The sequence below is a fragment of the Chiloscyllium plagiosum genome, chromosome 11, assembly GCF_004010195.1.
Source record: "Chiloscyllium plagiosum isolate BGI_BamShark_2017 chromosome 11, ASM401019v2, whole genome shotgun sequence".
Classification (NCBI taxonomy): domain Eukaryota; kingdom Metazoa; phylum Chordata; class Chondrichthyes; order Orectolobiformes; family Hemiscylliidae; genus Chiloscyllium; species Chiloscyllium plagiosum.
Genome location: NC_057720.1, coordinates 54,850,977 through 54,868,939, shown reverse-complemented (window position 1 = coordinate 54,868,939; position 17,963 = coordinate 54,850,977). Strand labels below are relative to the sequence as shown.

Below are 17,963 nucleotides of genomic sequence, written 5' to 3'. Positions count from 1 at the left end.
AGTTATGGATTTTTTTGTATCATTACTCTACCTTTAGTAAAAATCTACATGGGATGTTTGGAGTCAGCTGCAGTCACAAACCTTTTATAGCTCCATTTTATTTCTGTTTATATATCTGAAATGTTCACTTTCCAGTGAATTTTAGTTTTACTTAGTGTTGCCACCTACGCATCATATGCGAGCTGAGATGGCAAGTGGCTAATGGTACCTACACTGGGCACTTTAATAATCTTTATAGATAGCTAGGTGTTATGAATTGAGTTTTGTTGTCACGTTTATATTTCATACAACTGAGTAGTAAATGTTGGTCCTCCAGGATGTGTTAGAAAATCATTGCTTGTTTAATCATTAAAAATAGCATAGTTAATGGTTGGGCGAGTGCCTATTGACTATTTCACTTGATGAAGCATTTCTTTCATTTGTAAACTATCTCCCCCACCCCCGCCTATATTTTTGTACTACTGACATTCCAGAATGCTTAGGAATAGTCATTGGCAAGTCAATCTATGGCTAATGAAATCATCTATCCCTACTTATTAGCATAAACTTAACCATTTTTGGATTGACTTAATTAGCATCCTTTTCTTAGCCTTTCTCTGGTGTGCTATCCTTGTGAGGTATTTCTCTGTAGTGTCAAATGATTCTTGTTCATTTTGTATCAGATTTTGCACTCAGTGGTTGTGGATTTGATTTTCTCTTTCTCAGTTGTTTTCGTTACCAATTCTATGTGCCTTTCAAGACTATTAATCATGCTGTGATATGGTTTTATAAATATCCAGTGCTTTGAAGTATCTTTTATCAATGGCCTTTGTTTCATACATGAGCCCAGATGATGAATGTTAGAGAGTTATTTGGTCGTGAAGAATATCACAGCCTGTGTACATGTCACTGGCCCTATGATCAGGACTAGAAGTTAACAGTTGCTCTGTAAAGGTTAGCTCACTGTACAGTTGAAACAAGAGTTGCATGAATAGCACAAAAGTGGACTAAACCATTTCACTAAATATAGTCCAAGAAGCAAGCATTGTAGTATTCTGGTCAAGATACACAATCTGCTTTTCAAGATCTTGCATAAACTTTTCCTATGCTGGTATTTTGGTATAAGTGGATAAACTGAATATTAAGTCTTAAGCATTGTGGACGTGCTGCATTTTGCCTCCATTCTTGTTTTACATCCTGCATCTAAAGATAATGAATATAATAAAACAATTTATTTTCCACTATTAATTTTGATTAGTTGAAACCTCATTTTTTATACATCGAACATGTCTCTGAAGAATTAACTATTTATTTTAAAGTTATTTTAATATTTTATAGGTTCTGAGTCGTTTGACAGATGGAAGTAAGTTCCTGGAGTTCAAAGCATTATATGGAACCACGCTGGTAACTGGTTTCGCTCAGATTAAAGGGTGAGAAATGATAGATTTTATACTTTTAAAAGAAAGTGTAGAAGCTTAGTAGAATAGTTTGCATACGACATTGAAACTTGATAGACACTGACTTTACTTTTATTTTTAGTTATTTTCTTAACAATAAGAGATGGATCTTGAATTGACCAGATATCTATGATTCAAGCTGACTATCTAATTAAATAATTTCTGTTCATTTAATGTTTACAGTTAGTACAGTTAATCTCAGCATCACTGGGCTACAGAAGAGGAGGGGAAAAAAATTCAGCCAGTGATTTCCACTTGAAAGTATTCACAGGCTTGTATTCAGCACATTGTTTGCCCAAACAGTGACGTATGAAATGAGTATAAATCCTGGATTTAAGAGGCACAGTCACTGCCTGAACTTAAACAGGAAATGACCACTTCTCGCATAATAACTACAGATAATAAATAAGTGAGGAATTTGTTTCCTTGTGGATTGCATTAGCTTCCCAGTGTAGTTTCAGCTGGTGTCCAGTAGAGCCTATTTTAATTCACACGGATATAGCTGTGTCAGTCCCACCAATTCAGGGTTGCAGCCAAAATAAGACAACTGTGCACAACTCACTATGCCATTTCCACACCACTAGCTTATTTGCTGGGGACCTCTGCTGAACATCTTCTACTGGAACTTAAATCTGAATTAGACAGGAGCCTCATTACTATATGAAAACCAGAATCTCTATCTGCTATCCAGATGTGTCGTAATTTCAGAGAGGAACAGCTGGACAGAACATGTGCCATGCATACTCTGCTCAGGTGAACCAGGTGGGAAGAGGAAAAAGATGATTTCCAGAAAATTTAAATAAATTCTTTTTTGTGGGGCCAGAAGTTGCTGGCCTGCCATAAGAAAGATGTTGGTGAATAACCCGCTTAGTATTTTTCCTCTCCATGATCAATTATACCACTCCTGACTTACTTTCTGCTATGTGGTTCAATCTCTGGGTGATTTGTTGTCGTAGCAGCTCAGATCTGGCAAGGAATATCGGGACATCAGTTTGGGGTCTGCAGTTCATTGGTGGCACAGTAATAATCTCTGACTGTTTAAAAGGACCAGGGTTGTTTTCGGCAACAGCTGGTGCGTGTTCTGTCTACTGACTAGAGTAAAAATCAACGTCAAGGTTTTCTCATGTCTTTTGCTTATCTGATCTACAGCTATTGTCCTTCCTCACCTGTTGACAACCAATATCTTCTCTGTATCTTCTCTGTACTCAGCTGGAAGAAGCCTTTAACAGTAGAGCAAATATGAGACAATTTTATTTTAGTAGCAAAGGTCTAGTTTCCATCCACAGCTTAAGAATTACTGCCACGTTTGAGGCACACTTTGTTGAAGAGTTGAATTGGTACTTCAGATCTGTGTTCACTGGGGAAGACACAAGCAATCTCCCAGAGGTACAGTGGGCTGAAGGACCTGAACTGAAGGGAATTTATATTTGCCAGGAATTGGTGTTGGAGAGACTGTTAGGTCTGAAGGCTGATAAGTCCCCGGGGCCTGATGGTCTACATCCCAGGGTACTAAAGGAGATGGCTCGAGAAATCGTGGATGCGTTGGTGATTATCTTCCAGAGTTCAATAGATTCAGGATCAGTTCCTGCAGATTGGAGGGTGGCTAATTTTGTACCACTTTTTAAGAAAGGAGCAAGAGAGAAAGCAGGAAATTATAGACCAGTTAGTCTGACCTCAGTGGTGGCAAAGATGCTGGAGTCGATTATAAAGGATGAAATTACGACACATCTGGATAGCAGTAACAGGATAGATCAGAGTCAGCATGGATTTATGAAGGGGAAATCATGCTTGACTAATCTTCTGGAATTATTTGAGGATGTAACTCTGAAGATGGGCAAGGGAGATCCAGTGGATGTAGTGTACCTGGACTTTCAGAAAGCCTTTGATAAAGTCCCACATAGGAGGTTAGTGAGCAAACTTAGGGCGCATGATACTGGGGGCAAAGTACTGACTTGGATTGAAAGTTGGTTGGCTGACAGGACACAAAGAGTAGTGATAAACAGCTCCCTTTCGGAATGGCAGGCAGTGACCAGTGGGGTACCGCAGGGATCAGTGCTCGGACCGCAGCTTTTTACAATATATATTATTGATATAGAAGATGGTATTAATAGTAACATTAGCAAATTTGCTGATGATACAAAGCTGGGTGGCAGGGTGAAATGTGAGGAGGATATTTGGAGATTACAGGGTGACCTGGACAGGTTAGGTGAGTGGACAGATGCATGGCAGATGCAGTTTAATGTGGATAACTATATGGTTATCCACTTTGGTGGCAAGAACAGGAAGGCAGATTACTACCTAAATGGAGTCAAGTTAGATAAAGGGGCAATACAAAAAGATCTGGGTGTTCTTGTAAACCAGTCAATGAAAGCAAGCATGCAGGTACAGCAGGTAGTGAAGAAAGCTAATAGCATGCTGGCCTTCATAACAAGAGGGATTGAGTATAGAAGCAAAGAGGTTCTTCTGCAGCTGTACATGGCCCTGGTGAGACCGCACCTGGAATATTGTGTGCAGTTCTGGTCTCCAAATTTGAGGAAAGACATTCTTGCTATTGAGGGAGTGCAGCGTAGGTTCACGAGGTCAATTCCTGGAATGGCGGGACTATCTTATGTTGAAAGATTGGAGCGACTGGTCTTGTATACCCTGGAGTCTAGAAGACTGAGAGGGGATCTGATTGAGACGTATAAGATTATTAAAGAATTGGACACTCTGGAGGCAGGAAACATGTTTCCGCTGATGGGTGAGTCCCGAACCAGAGGGCACAGCTTAAAAATAAGGGGTAGGACATTTAGGACAGAGATGAGGAGAAACGTCTTCACCCAGAGAATGGTGGGTGTGTGGAATGCTCTGCCATAGTCTCTGGATTCATTTAAGAAAGAGTTGGATAGAGCTCTCAAGGATAATGGAATCAGGGATTATGGAAATAAGGCAGGAACAGGATACTGATTGAGGATGATCAGCCATGATCATAAAGAATAGTGGTGCAGGCTTGAAGGGCAGAATGTCCTACTCCTGCACCTATTGTCTATTGTCACTTTTGGACAAGGTGAGGATGCAGGAAAATAATGTTATGGAAAAATCATGCTATTCTACCTCCTGCTTTTTGTTGCAATTATTCATGTCTTTCTCTTCTCTTACAATATTACTATAGTCTCTGCTCCTTTGAACATTGAATTCTTTTTTCTGTAAACTTGAAATACACTAGATGCAGGGAGGATGTTTTCCCTTGTTGGGAAGTCTAGAACCAGAGGACTGAGTCTCAATATACAGGGTCAGCCATTTAGAACTACGCCGAGGAAGCATTTATTCCACAAAGTAGATTAGATTAGATTAGATTAATTACAGTGTGGAAACAGGCCCTTCGGCCTAACAAGTCCACACCGACCCTCCGAAGAGCAACTCACCCAGACCCATTCCCCTACATTTACCCCTTCACCTAACACTACGCGCAATTTAGCATGGCCAATTCACCTAACCTGCACATCTTTAGACTGTGGGAGGAAACCCACACAGACACTGGGAGAATGTGCAAACTCCACACAGACAGTTGCCCGAGGCGGGATCTGAACCAGGGTCTCTGGCGCTGTGAGGCAGCAGTGCTAACCACTAGTGTAGTGTAGTGTAGCCTGTGTAGTGAACCTGTGGAATTCTCTACCACAGAAGGCTGTGGAAGCCAAGTCACTGAATATATTCAAGTAAGAGATAAATGTATATATTTCAGAGTCATCAAGGGGTATGGAGAGAACAAGGGAATATGCCATTGAGATAGAGGATCAGCCATATCATATTGAGTGGCAGAGCAGGCTTGAAGGGCTGAATAGCCTACCCCTCATAGTCTCTGTGTTTATCAGCATTCAGATAAATAGGACAAGTGACTTTGTTACGGGAGCCATCAAAATAATGGTAAGATTCAAGGAGCTGCTCGTGCGAGCACTGGCTTTTCTGTCTTGTGTGGGAGAGAAACAGCCTGTGACTGAAGGGGCAGCAAGAAGGTGAGAGGTCGTACTGTGAGCCAGACAAACTTGAGTTGTTGTGTTGGACTGGAATTGGGATACTGGAGGGTAGGGGAGGGGAAGGGAAGAGCAGTGAGTTGGGTGGAGAGAAAGGGAGTCTGTGAGAATTGTGTGAGGTGGGGTATGGTTGGGCACGTGGAATGTCTTAAGGCTGCTTAAGTTCAGGTGCTAATACATGGGAGAAAATATACAGTATCAATTATTAAATTTAAATCTGAGATTGGTGATCCAATATATAGTAACTGCTCAGTGACAATTTTTTAACTTTGTGCACTTATAATGGTTATGTATTTCCTCTGACCTCGCTAGTCTTTGCAAAGCGTGTTTAGTGTGATGGCATTTTGTTTCCGGGTGTGTGGTGATTATTTTAAAAAAAATACTGATTGCTAATTAAGATGTGTTGTCTTGTACCAATTTAAATATTGCAGTGTCTCAGAAATTAATACACTTCTTGTCTATTATGGCTTTAAGTTTAAAAGCAGGTGATGATTTTGGATGCTATTGAAGAATTGTTCTAATACTGCCTCTGTGAGAGCTCACAAACCCCATATGTCAACATAGATGTGGAGGTTTTGTTACTATGAATCTGCATGGCTTAGTAAATTAGTGAGAGTGAAAACTAAAAAGTAACGCACAAAAAATCACAACATAGTCCTTGAAAACTTCTTAAGCCCATGAAATACACAATACTTCTTGAATTTCCTAATATCCTACTGTATTGAATTTAAGACTCATACTACCACTTTTATTTTGCCCAAAACTGGAATTCCTGACTTTGACTTTTTTTAAGCCTCAGGCTTTTGAAACTCTGATTTGGTACCTAGTTATTACTTTTTTTTTAAAAACCTTGTCTTTTTACAATGTTTTTCGACCAGCACTGTGGACCCTGGCCCTTCACCTTAATTTCTCAACAAATGAAAGCTTGTGTAATAATTTAGGATTGTGTTTGATAAGAGCAAAATGTACCATAAGATAATGAACCTTTGATAATTAGTAGAGGATCTAATCTCCAGAATTAAACGCCAGACTTCATGAACCGTGGTTGATTAGTTTAAACCGATTATAATTTCTGGTTGTGTATAAAGTTAGATTGACAGAAATCCAAAATGGATTATTAGGACTAGGCTGAAACAAATATGTTTCTTCTAATGTTGTATTATTTTTTTCATTGTGGTGGCTTTTAACAGCAAAGTGTAAAGCATATACAATGCTTGCTAGGGAAAACAAATTGCACTGGATAATGCTGATGTAATTCTTAGCACTGCCATTACCTAGTTGAAATTACTTTCTAGTGATTTCTCATCTTTATGGAAAGTATTCTTTAAAAGATTTTGATGGTGCAACTAATAACTGTGATTTGTCATAATTTTAAAAGATTTGTCTTTGTAAATCCGACTTTTGAGACGATTTGTCACTCAGGTTGAGGTTCAGGTTGTAAGTGCTCGCTGAGCTCGTCGGTTTGTTCTCAGATGTTTTGTCACCATGGTAGATAACGTCATCAATGAGCCTCCGATGAAGTGCTGGTGTTCTGTCCCAATCTGTAAATTCTGTTAATTGATGTGAATAGGGCCGTTACGTCGAAGGGGACCATGACGTTGTCCTCTTCTATCTTGGTGTCTTTGATGATGTTTAGGAAATCTTGGGTGGAGTGGATGGAGTGGAATGAGTCTTGGATTGTTAAAGTGGGTAATATCATTTCCAGTTATTTTTCTCAGAGGTTGGTAAATGGGGTTCAAATTGATGTGCTTATTGATGGAGTTCTGGTTTGAATGCCAGGAATTCCCATGCATGTCTCTGTTTAGCCTGTCCTGGAATGGATGTGTTATTCCAGTTGAAGTGGTGTCCTCCTTCGTCTGTTTTTAAGGATACCAGTGATAGCTGATCATGTCTTTTGGTGGCTACTTGGTGCTCGTCTATCCTGGTGGCTATTTTGCTGCTTGTCTGTCGAATGTAGTGTTTGTTACAGTCCTTGCAGGGTATTTTGTATATGACATTCGATTTGCTGGTTGTTGATACAGGGTCCTTTAAGTTCATCAGTAGCTGTTTCAGTGTATTGGTAGGTTTGTGGACTACTATGATGCCAAGAGGTTGGAGTAGTCTGGTAGTCCTCTCCAAGATGTCTGTGAGGTATGATAGTGTGGCTAGAGTCTCTGGGCGTGCTGTGTCTTTTTGTTTGGGTCTGTTGTTTAAGAATCAGCAGATTGTGTTTATCGGGTACTCGCTGTATAAGTATTTTTCTTCAGCTGCTCGTAGTTCCTTGGTGCTGTAGCGTGCTGTGGCCTGTTTAAATAATATCCTGATGCAGCTCCATTTGTGGGTGTTGGAATGATTGCTCCTGTAGTTGAGTATCTGGTCAGTTTGTGTTGCTTTCCTGTAGACACTGGTCTGCAGTTCTCCTGGGACTTTCCTTCCACTACGTATTCTAGGAAGGGGTGCCTGTTGTTCTCTTCCTCTTTGGTGAAATTTATGCCATAAGGATGTTGTAGGGTTCCACTAATTTGTTCCGTTTCGTGATGACAAAGATGTCATCCACATAGTGGACCTAAAGTTTGGGTTGAATCGTGGGGAGGACTGTTCGTTTTAGTCTCTGCATCGCTGCTTCTGCTAAGAATCCTGGTATTGGTGATCACATGGTTGTCCAATTGATTTAAAAAAATGTGTTGCTGGAAAAGCGCAGCAGGTCAGGCAACATCCAAGGAGCAGGGGAATCGACGTTTCGGGCATAAGCCCTTCTTCAGGAATGAGGAAGGTGTGCCAAGCAGGCTAAGATAAAAGGTAGGGAGGAGGGACTTGGGGGAGGGACGTTGGGAATGCGATAGGTGGAAGGAGGTAAAGGTGAGGGGGATAGTGGTCTTTCCGGAATGACCACTCACTCCGCGACTCCCTCGTCATGTCCTCACCCGAAGGCGGTGCTGAGTCCGAGGGTTGGGACTGAGATATGGTGGGGGGAGGGGAAATGAGGAAGCTGGAGAAATCTGCATTCATCCCTTGTGGTTGGAGGGTTCCTAGGCGGAAGATGAGGCGCTCTTCCTCCAGGCGTCGTGTTGCCATGGTCTGGCAATGGAGGAGGCCAAGGACCTGCTTGTCCTTGGCGGAGTGGGAGGGGGAATTAAAGTGTTCAGCCACGGGGCGGTTGGATTGGTTGATGTGGGTGTCCCAGAGGTGTTCTCTGAAACGTTCCGCAAGTAGGTGGCCTGTCTCCCCAATGTAGAGGAGGCCACATCGGGTGCAGTGGATGCAGTAAATGATGTGTGTGGAGGTGCAGATGAATTTGTGACGGATATGGAAGGATCCCTTGGGGCCTTGGAGGGAAGTGAGGGGGGAGGTGTGGGCACAAATTTTGCATTTCTTGCGGTTGCGGAGGAAGGTGCCGGGAGTATAGGTTGGGTTGGTGGGGGTTGTGGACCTGATGAGGGAGTCGCGGAGGGAGTGGTCTTTCCGGAATGCTGATAGGGGAGGGGAGGGAAATACACCCTTGGTGGTGGGGTCTGTTTGGAGGTGGCGGAAATGACGAAGGATGGTACGATGTATCTGGAGGTTGGTGGGGTGGTAGGCGAGGACCAATTGGGTTCTGTTCTGGTGGCGATTGGAGGGGCGGGGTTCAAGGGCAGAGGAGTGGGAAATGGAGGAGATGCGATGGAGAGCATTGTCAACCACGTCTGAGGGGAAATTGCGGTCTTTGAAGAAGGAGGTCACCTGGGTTGTTCGGTATTGGAATTGGTCCTCCTGGGACAGATGCGGCGGAGGCGAAGGAATTGGGAATATGGGATGGCTTTTTACAGGGGGCAGGGTGGGAGGAGGTGTAATCTAGGAAGCTGTGGGAGTCAGTGGGTTTATAGTAAATGTCCGTGTTGAGTCGGTCGCCCGAGATAGAAATGGAGAGGTTAGGAAGGGGAGGGAGGAGTCTGAGACGGTCCAGGTAAATTTGAGGTCGGGGTGGAAGGTGTTAGTAAAGTGGATGAACTTTTCAACCTCCTTGTGGGAGCATGAGATAGCGCCGATACAGTCATCGATGTAGTGGAGGAAAAGGTGGGGGGTGGTGCCAGTGTAGCTGCAGAAGATGGACTGTTCCACATATCCGACGAAGAGGCAGGCATAGCTGGGGCCCATGCAGGTGCCCATGCCTACTCCTTTGGTTTGGAGAAAGTGGGAGGATAGGTTTGTGGATTTTGGGCAGGAGATAGAAATGGGTGGTGCAGGGTTGTGGGACTATGAGGTTGGAGGCAGTGGATGGGAGATTCCCTGAGGTGATGAGGTCTGGGAGATGATGGTTTGGTGGTGGGAGGTGGGGCCATGGTCAAGGGGGCAGTAGGAGGAGGTGTCCGCGAGCTGGCGTTTAGCCTCAGGAATGTAAAGATCGGTGCACCAAACTACCACTGCGCCTCCCTTGTCTGCGGGTTTGATAGTGAGGTTGGGATTGGAGCGGAGGGAGTGGAGGGCTGCACATTGCGAGGGTGAGAGGGGTGGACAGGTTGAGGCGGTTAATGTTGCAGTGGCAGTTGGCTATGAAGAGATTGAGGGCGGGTAAGAGGCCCGCATAGGGTGTCCAGGTGGATGGGGTGTGTTGGAGGCGGGAGAGGGGTCGTCAGAGGGTGGGCGAGAATCCTGGTTGAAGAAGTAGGCGCGGAGGCGAAGGCGGCGGAAGAATTGGTCGATGTCTCGCCGCATGTTGAACTCGTTAATCCGGGAGCGTAGGGGGATGAAGGTGAGGCCTCTGCTGAGGACTGATCTTTCATCCTCAGAGAGAGGGAGGTCTGGAGGGATGGTGAAAACATGGCAGGGCTGGGAGCTAGGACCTGGTGTGGGGCCGGAGCTGGGAGTGGGGGCGGGGTTAGGCGTGTGGGTGGAGTTGGGCGTGGGGGTGGAGATCAGCGTGGAGGCGGAGATGCATGCAGCGTGGTCGTTGTGCAGGTGAGTGGCGTCACTGGGGGCGGAAGTAGATGCGGCGACGGCAACTCTGGGGGCGGAAGTGGTTGCGGCGATGGCAGAAACGGTGTTGTTCCTGGTGGCTATTGACCCCGCGAAGGCCGCAAATCTTTTGGCGATGGTCTTCCTGGCGATCGTGGAGGCGGTTGTCTGGACAGCGATCACGCAGGCTGCATGGTCGGTGGGGGCGGAAGTGACGTCATGGTTTGCGGCGGCGGTTGCTGCAGCGGCCGCGTGGGTAATGGCGCCCGAGTGGTTCTGGAGGCTGATGGAAGATACTGGAACGGTTGAGGAATCCGGAGTGTTGGGGTATGTCCATTGAGTGTCCCATTGATTTGTTTGTAGGTCTTGTCGTTGAAGGTGAAGTGGATAGTAAGGCAAAGGTCTGTGAGCTTGAGGATGCTGCCCTTGCTGCTGGATTTGGTGCTATCTGGTTTGTGTCCTTAGTTTGTCTAGTAGTGCAGGGATGGAGTGGAATGAGTCTTCTACTAGGCACAAAAGCTTTGTACACCAACGTGACTGACCAGGAATGGACAAAACACGTTAGATGAGCCATCAGCATCAAACAACAGCAGACCAAAGCAAAATAAGAACCAGCCCTACAAGAAAAACTGGACAAGCTCACATAAAGGAACAACACAGACAATTCAGAAGCTTGGATTAAGAGCTTGTTAGGCTGACTACTAACAGACACGGAAAAAGCCGCCCGAGTAAGAGGGATGAACTACAACTACAGAGATGCAGACAAAAAGAACTTCCTAGCAGCATTGGAATCAACCCTGAAAGACAATGGACTCACAGAAGAAACCCAGCAGACAATCGGGCAGACAGTAGCATCAACACTAATCAGGAAGAAAGAAGGGAACACCCTCAACACACAAGAAAGGAAAGCCCTAGAAGGACCAGGGCACCAACTAGCCACCAAAAGACATGACCAGCTATCACTAGTATCTTTACAAACAGACAGACAAAGAAGGACACCACTTCGACTGGGACAACACATCCAACCTAGCACAGGCTAAACAGGGACATGCACGGGAACTCCTAGAGGCCTGGCATTCAAATCAGAACTCCATCAATAAGCACATCGATTTGGACTCAATTACCAACCTCTGAGAAAAAGAACCAGAAATGATATCACCCACCTTAACAGACCAAGACACACACACAGAAAGCGGGACAGAACACCAGCACTTCAACGGAAGCTCACTGAAGATGTTACCTAGCCTGGTGACAAAACATCTGAAAATAAACCTATCAGCTCAGCGAGCAAACTTTACAAATATTTTCACACAGTGATGTTGTCTCATCCCTTAAGCTGTTGACTTTCTGCTAATTTCATGATTGCACTCATGTGACTCTAGGCATATCATTTCTGTCAGGGGGAGAGTTGTGAATAGTAATATCACAGCTCAGTCCAATTTTATACTCATTCGTTGACTCCATATGTCCACCTTTAGCAAATCAAGAAATGTTGATCAGAAATGGGAGCATCAGCTAGTTACTTGCTGCCTAATTCATACCTTTAGTATTGCACAGTGAGACAATTTGAAAAGGCTGGGGGTCAAACATGAGACTTTCCTTCCCTATATGGACCTGCCAATAGGGAAATGTGAGATCTGTAATCTTATATTTTTTTATCAGGTAGTTGTCATTGCAGTTAAATCTGCATGTTAATTATGTATTTTTGATATCATATTGGTGAGCCAAAACAATATTCTTTTTATACAATACTTTTGTATAAAAATAATTACACTCAACAATATATCCAGGCTTGAGCTGACAAGTGGCAAGTAAGATTCACGCCACATAAATACCAGGCAATAACAGTCTCCAATAAGAGACAATTGAACTTCCACCCCTTGAGATTCAAGAGTGTTACAATCACTGAATTCCCCACTATCAATATCCTATGGGTTACCATTGACCAGAAACTCAACTAGACTCCCCATATCAATAAGGTGGCTACTTAGTGATAATGTCACCCCCTGACTCCCTAAAGTCTGGCACCGTCTACATGGCACAAATCAAGAGTGTGGTGTAATACTCCCCACTTGACTGGATGAGTGCAACTCCAATAACACAAGAAACTTGACACAATCCAGTGAAAAACAGCCAATTTGATTGACACCACATCCCCAAGCATTTGCTCCTTCCGCCACCAATGCTCAGTAGCAAAATTGAAATCCAGTGATGCCTGGAAAATGAGACAATAGTTGAGTGCAAGATGAGATTTAGCATTCAGTAACGTGATAGCTTGCCAAAATTCATCCATTTGTTTCATACTTGAAAATAAGCCAATAATGTCAGATGTTGTTTTGGGAATGGTAATCCTTTTGACCAAGAAACCAGGAGGCACACGGAGCACAATATACATTTATTCCAAACAAATTGTGGAAATGCTAACTTTTAATTAATATAAAACTGTCAAAAAATTAGGAGATAATTACCTCCTAAAGACAGTTTCAAGATGTGAAAGGCATTACATAAATTCAAGTTATCGATTTCCAAATATAAGACATTGCATTTGGCAAGATTACAAAACTACATAAGAGGAAAAATGCAAACATTTAATGGCTAGATATTTCAGTTTCATTTTGGGATATTGTAAAGTCTATGGAAGGAAGCTGTGGAATTGAATATGAATTTGAAAATACATCATACCTAGAATAAATTAAGCTCCCAGAGAGCTACATTATATTGTCTGATATTTAAAAGTCAAATTTGCTATGCCAGCTCATCGCTCATAACCCTGTAGCAGGAGGTAGTGCGCTGCCCTTTTGAACTGCTGCACGTCTTGTGGTGTAGATGCATCCACGGTGCTATTGGGAAGAAAGGTACAAAAGTGTAATTCAGAGACAGTGAAGGAATGGCAAGGAATAGAGACCTAGACGGGAACTTGCATTTAGTAAAACTCCCATACATCTCCTGTTCCTGTCCTTCTAGGTTGGTAGAGGTCACATGTTTGAAAGATACGTTAAAAGAGTTTTGGTGAATTAGTGCAGTCTTGCAGCTCTTAAACACTGCTGCCTCTGTGTGTTGGTGGTGCGGGGCATGAATGGTGAAATTGGTGGATGGGGTTGCTTTACCCTGAATGCTGTTATGCTTCTTGACTATTGTTGGACCAGCACTCAAAAAGTGAAGAATATTCCATCACACTCCAGACTGTGCCTTTAAAATAGTAAACAAGCTTTGAGGAAACAGATGGTGAGTTACTTGACACTGACCTACACTTGTGTCTACAGTACTTATCCGGCTGACAGCTCAGTTTTTGGCTAATGGTAACCCCAGGATGTTGTTAGTGTGGGGTTCAGTGATGGTGATGCCATTGAATGACAAGGGGAGATGGTTAGATACAGTTGCTATCCTCAAAGCACGTGAAGAAAAATGAAATAGTGTTGTTCACAATATTTTAATGAGTAAATAAGGGGAAATCATATCCAGTGACACCAGGATCAGTAACCTCAAGGCAGAAATTTAGGATTATCGTCATAAGAACAGATATTTTTCTTTGTTCAAGGTGGGATCTGGATCTCTCCATCAGAAAGACTGATAGAAGCATAATCATAGCACTTTCAAAAGGAAATTGGATAAATACTTGCATGGGAAAAGATTAGCAGGCCAGTGGTGAAAGGGCAGCAGGTAGTACTAATTGGACAGCTATTTGATGAGCCAGCTCCAGCAGAATGGGCCAAACAACAGCCTACTGTATGTAACATTCTATAATGCTATAATGTAAGGATCAGGCAAGCAAATTAGACCTTGTAACTGGTTCTCCTATAATCAGATAACCCATGATGGTCCTGGATTTCGGCTCAGTTTACGTCACTCCTTAAACGTTGATACAGCACTCTCTTTGAGAGTGTATGAACTAAAAAGGCAAAAATGCAAGAACCTTATTTTGTGTAGATGAAACAGCACTCAAGTTATTTTGTAGGTGAACAGTTTGGTGTGCAACAGGCACGTTGCAGTTAAGTCTGCATTTTATGACTGAAGCTTTGCTTAATCGCTTTGGAATTCTTTGTATTACTAGACATTAAATACAATGGTCCTACATTGTTTAGTAATAATGCGCTTTTGCTTAACTGTTTTACTGAGTAGATTAAGGTTATTATGAATACTATAATTAAAGTGAAGAGTTATATCATTTCAGTAAAGACTATTTACCATTGTTGAAGCATCAGCCTTGGCTCAGTGATATCACTCCCACCACTGAGTCAGAAGGTCGTATATTCCAATTACATTCTTGAATCCACATTGTAGGTTGACACTTCAATGTAGTGCTCACAACGCTAACAGTCATTCATTCACCCATTCATATTGTATTGTTCTTCCTTTAACTTTCACTTCCCCCATCTCTTGTTCAATCTTGGTTGGGTACAATTTATGGTTAGGAGCAACTATACAGCACTTTGTACAAGTGGCTATGATTCAGCTATATGTATGACCTTATATGGGGTGCATTGTTCACCTGTTCTTGTTTGACATCCAAATGCATATTCTAGTCGGCAGCCACTGGAGAACGTTCAGGACTGGGACCAATGATTGCTCTAATATTTTCGGAAGTGTATAAGTGACTTATTTAAGTGCACATTCTCTTTAAATATTTATGTGCTCAGTAATTTAAAGGTTCCAACAATTGCATGAACTGTGTGGGGACTTGCAGGTTACTAGGTGATGGCACAACGTTGAGGAAACATTGACAGAAACCCTGACTGACTGTTCTTTTCATGAACATAATAGTCCTGAGGCCACTTGTAATAACTAGTCAGAGTAGCTTATTCATTAGAAATTAATAATGGAATCTCACAGTTCTTCTGTTTGCACAACACAGTGCTTTACCAATAGGCCAGTGGTGGCATTTTCTTTGAGAATTACAAAACATCTAATTCGCTCTGAAGTCTGATGCAATGGTTTGCTACATGTCTTTTACTATCTTTTTGTACCCTTTATAAATCTAACATTTGTAGCTTCTTTTGCTACAGTTTAGCCAAAAATATTATCAGAATCCTATTGGAGGATCTGCCTGGGTTCTACTCCAGATTGATATACAGTGATACCAATTGGAAAACATTTGTACAAGTATTACCTTACTTCTGATGAATTATACAATAAAGCAGGACACGGTTATAGCATTTAAAAGACATTTGGATAAGTACACTGATTAGGAACCTGTAAAAACAATAGCTGCATGGGAGTTGCTACCACACATTAAATCATAGGTAAGAAAGAAAAAAAGGTACTGGGCCCACTTTTGCTTGTTATTTATATAAATAACTTGGATGAGAAGATTGAAGGCATGGCTAGAAAGTTTGTGGTTGACACCAAAATTGATGGTATAGTGGACAGTGAAAAAGGTTACCGAAGATTACAAAGAGATCTTGATCTATTAGGTCAATGGGCTGAGGAGTGCCGCATGCTGTTTAATTTGGATATATGTGAGGCACTGCATTTTGGTAATACAAACAAGGGCAGGACTTATACAATTAATGGTCAGGCCTAGGTAGTTTTGTAGAACAGAGAGACCTAGGGTTTCAGGTACATAATTCATTGAAATTTGCATCATGGTTAAGACAGTGTTTAGCATGCTTGCCTTCATTGCTCAGACCTTTAAGTATTGGAGTTGGGATGTCATTGTTAAGGTTGTACAGGATGTTGCTGAGGCCTATTCTGGAGTACTGTGTGCAGTTCTGGTTGACCTGCTATAGGAAAGATATTATTAAATCAGAGAAGATTTTACAGGATGTTGCTGGGAATGGAGTAGTTGAGTTATCAGGAGAGACTGGATAAGCTGGGATGTTTTTCACTGGAGCGTAGAAAGTGGACGGGTGACCTTACATTGGTTTATAAAATCATGAGGAGCATAAGTTTAGGTGAATAGCAAGGGTCTTTTTCCTGGTGAAGTTCAAATCTAGGGGACATATTTTTAAGGTAAGAGGAGAGAGTTTTAAAAAGGACACGGGTGGCAACTTTTTTTACACACAGAGTGGTTTGTATATGGAATGAACTGCCAGAGGAAGTGGTGGATGTGGATACAGTTACAACATTTAAATGACATGAACAGGAAAGATTTGGAGGACTATGGCAAGTGGGAATAGTTTGTTTTGGGAACATGGTCAGCGTGGACTGAGGGGTTTGTTTCCCGACTGTATGATCCCTTCATGGTAAGTGGAGAGGCTATGAGAGAGTATTGAATAGGTGGCATGGTATCAGTCTAATATTGCATGTAAGTAAATATCAGTAATAACTATCTATAAATAATCATTGAATATCTATTTTATGTAACTATGTCACTAAAATTAATTTAAATATTTTACTACTGTTATAAATGTTACTTCTCAGGCTGAGTACTCATATGTTGTGCAAGTAGGCTGTAAATATTATTGCTTTTTTTTATTGTTGTGGCTCCGTTCGCCGAGCTGGAAATTTTTGTTGCAAACGTTTCGTCCCCTGTCTAGGTGACATCCTCGGTGCTTGGGAGCCTCCTGTGAAGCGCTTCTGTGGTGTTTCCTCCGGCATTTATAGTGGCCTGTCCCTGCCGCTTCCGGTTGTCAGTTTCAGCTGTCCGCTGTAGTGGCTGGTATATTGGGTCCAGGTCGATTACCATTATAGGGCAAGCCAAACAAAGAACAGCCAGGGAATTCCTAGAAGCATGGCACTCATCCACAAACTCCATCAACAAACACATCGACCTGGACCCAATATACCGGCCACTACAGCGGACAGCTGAAACTGACAACCGGAAGCGGCAGGGACAGGCCACTATAAATGCTGGAGGAAACACCACAGAAGCGCTTCACAGGAGGCTGCCAAGCACTGAGGATGTCACCTAGACAGGGGACGAAACGTTTGCAACAAAAATTTCCAGCTCGGCGAACAGAACCACAACAACGAGCACTCGAGCTACAAATCTTCACCCAAACTTAGCTTTTTTTTTATTTTTCAGTCATCTTGTTGGAATTGTGGCCAACAATGGAGAACTCACTCATAATGCTTCACTAAAAGGCAGTCATTTTGTGCAACTTTGTGACCAGAGAGACATTCCTATCGTATTTCTTCAAAACACACGACCAAATGTTACCATGGCTGGAACATTATCTAAGGTAATACAGAGATGGTTTATGCAGCAGTATCATAGTTTGATGTTGTCACTGAATAGATCCTCAAATACAATCAGTTCTGTTATAATGTGAGTTTCTTCAACATGAATTGGCTTTACCGCTATTGAAGAATTTAGACCGTTATTTGTAGAATGTGAACATCCCTTATCTGTATTGGCTATAATGGCCCCATTTGGGATTGTGACCCCATTAGTTTTAGCGGTGTGACTATTGCACAATTTTCTTGTAAAGTGAGATTGCACGAGAACGGAACTATTGAGTTATATCAGAACCAACTAGTACGCTGCAGTGTACAATTTAACTCGAGAATCAAGAAGGTCCCAGATTATTCATTAATTTATATGACTTAGCTGATCTCAGCTAGGGTAGTATTGCCCTCTAGACTGGGTATGATTTTCATGACTAAATTGCTGTTCATGAACAATTTCTGGAAATTGAATTAATGTAGGTGTCTGTGATTACCTCCA

The 17,963-nt window shown here is 42.5% G+C and overlaps 1 protein-coding gene across 3 annotated transcripts in view; it reads left to right on the top strand.

Annotated features, from left to right (window-relative positions):
* The window catches only part of si:ch211-198n5.11 (methylcrotonoyl-coenzyme A carboxylase 2), an 83,453-nt gene that overhangs the window by 48,358 nt on the left and 17,132 nt on the right, over positions 1–17,963 (top strand). For all 3 annotated transcript variants that reach the window (XR_006312986.1, XM_043699369.1, XM_043699370.1), the window contains exons 8-9: positions 1,318–1,409; positions 17,322–17,478. Coding sequence is in view for 2 of the 3 variants with exons in the window: in XM_043699369.1 (XP_043555304.1) it covers positions 1,318–1,409; positions 17,322–17,478 (249 nt within the window). In the remaining variant the exon portion in view is untranslated. The remainder of the gene's footprint in view (positions 1–1,317; positions 1,410–17,321; positions 17,479–17,963) is intronic.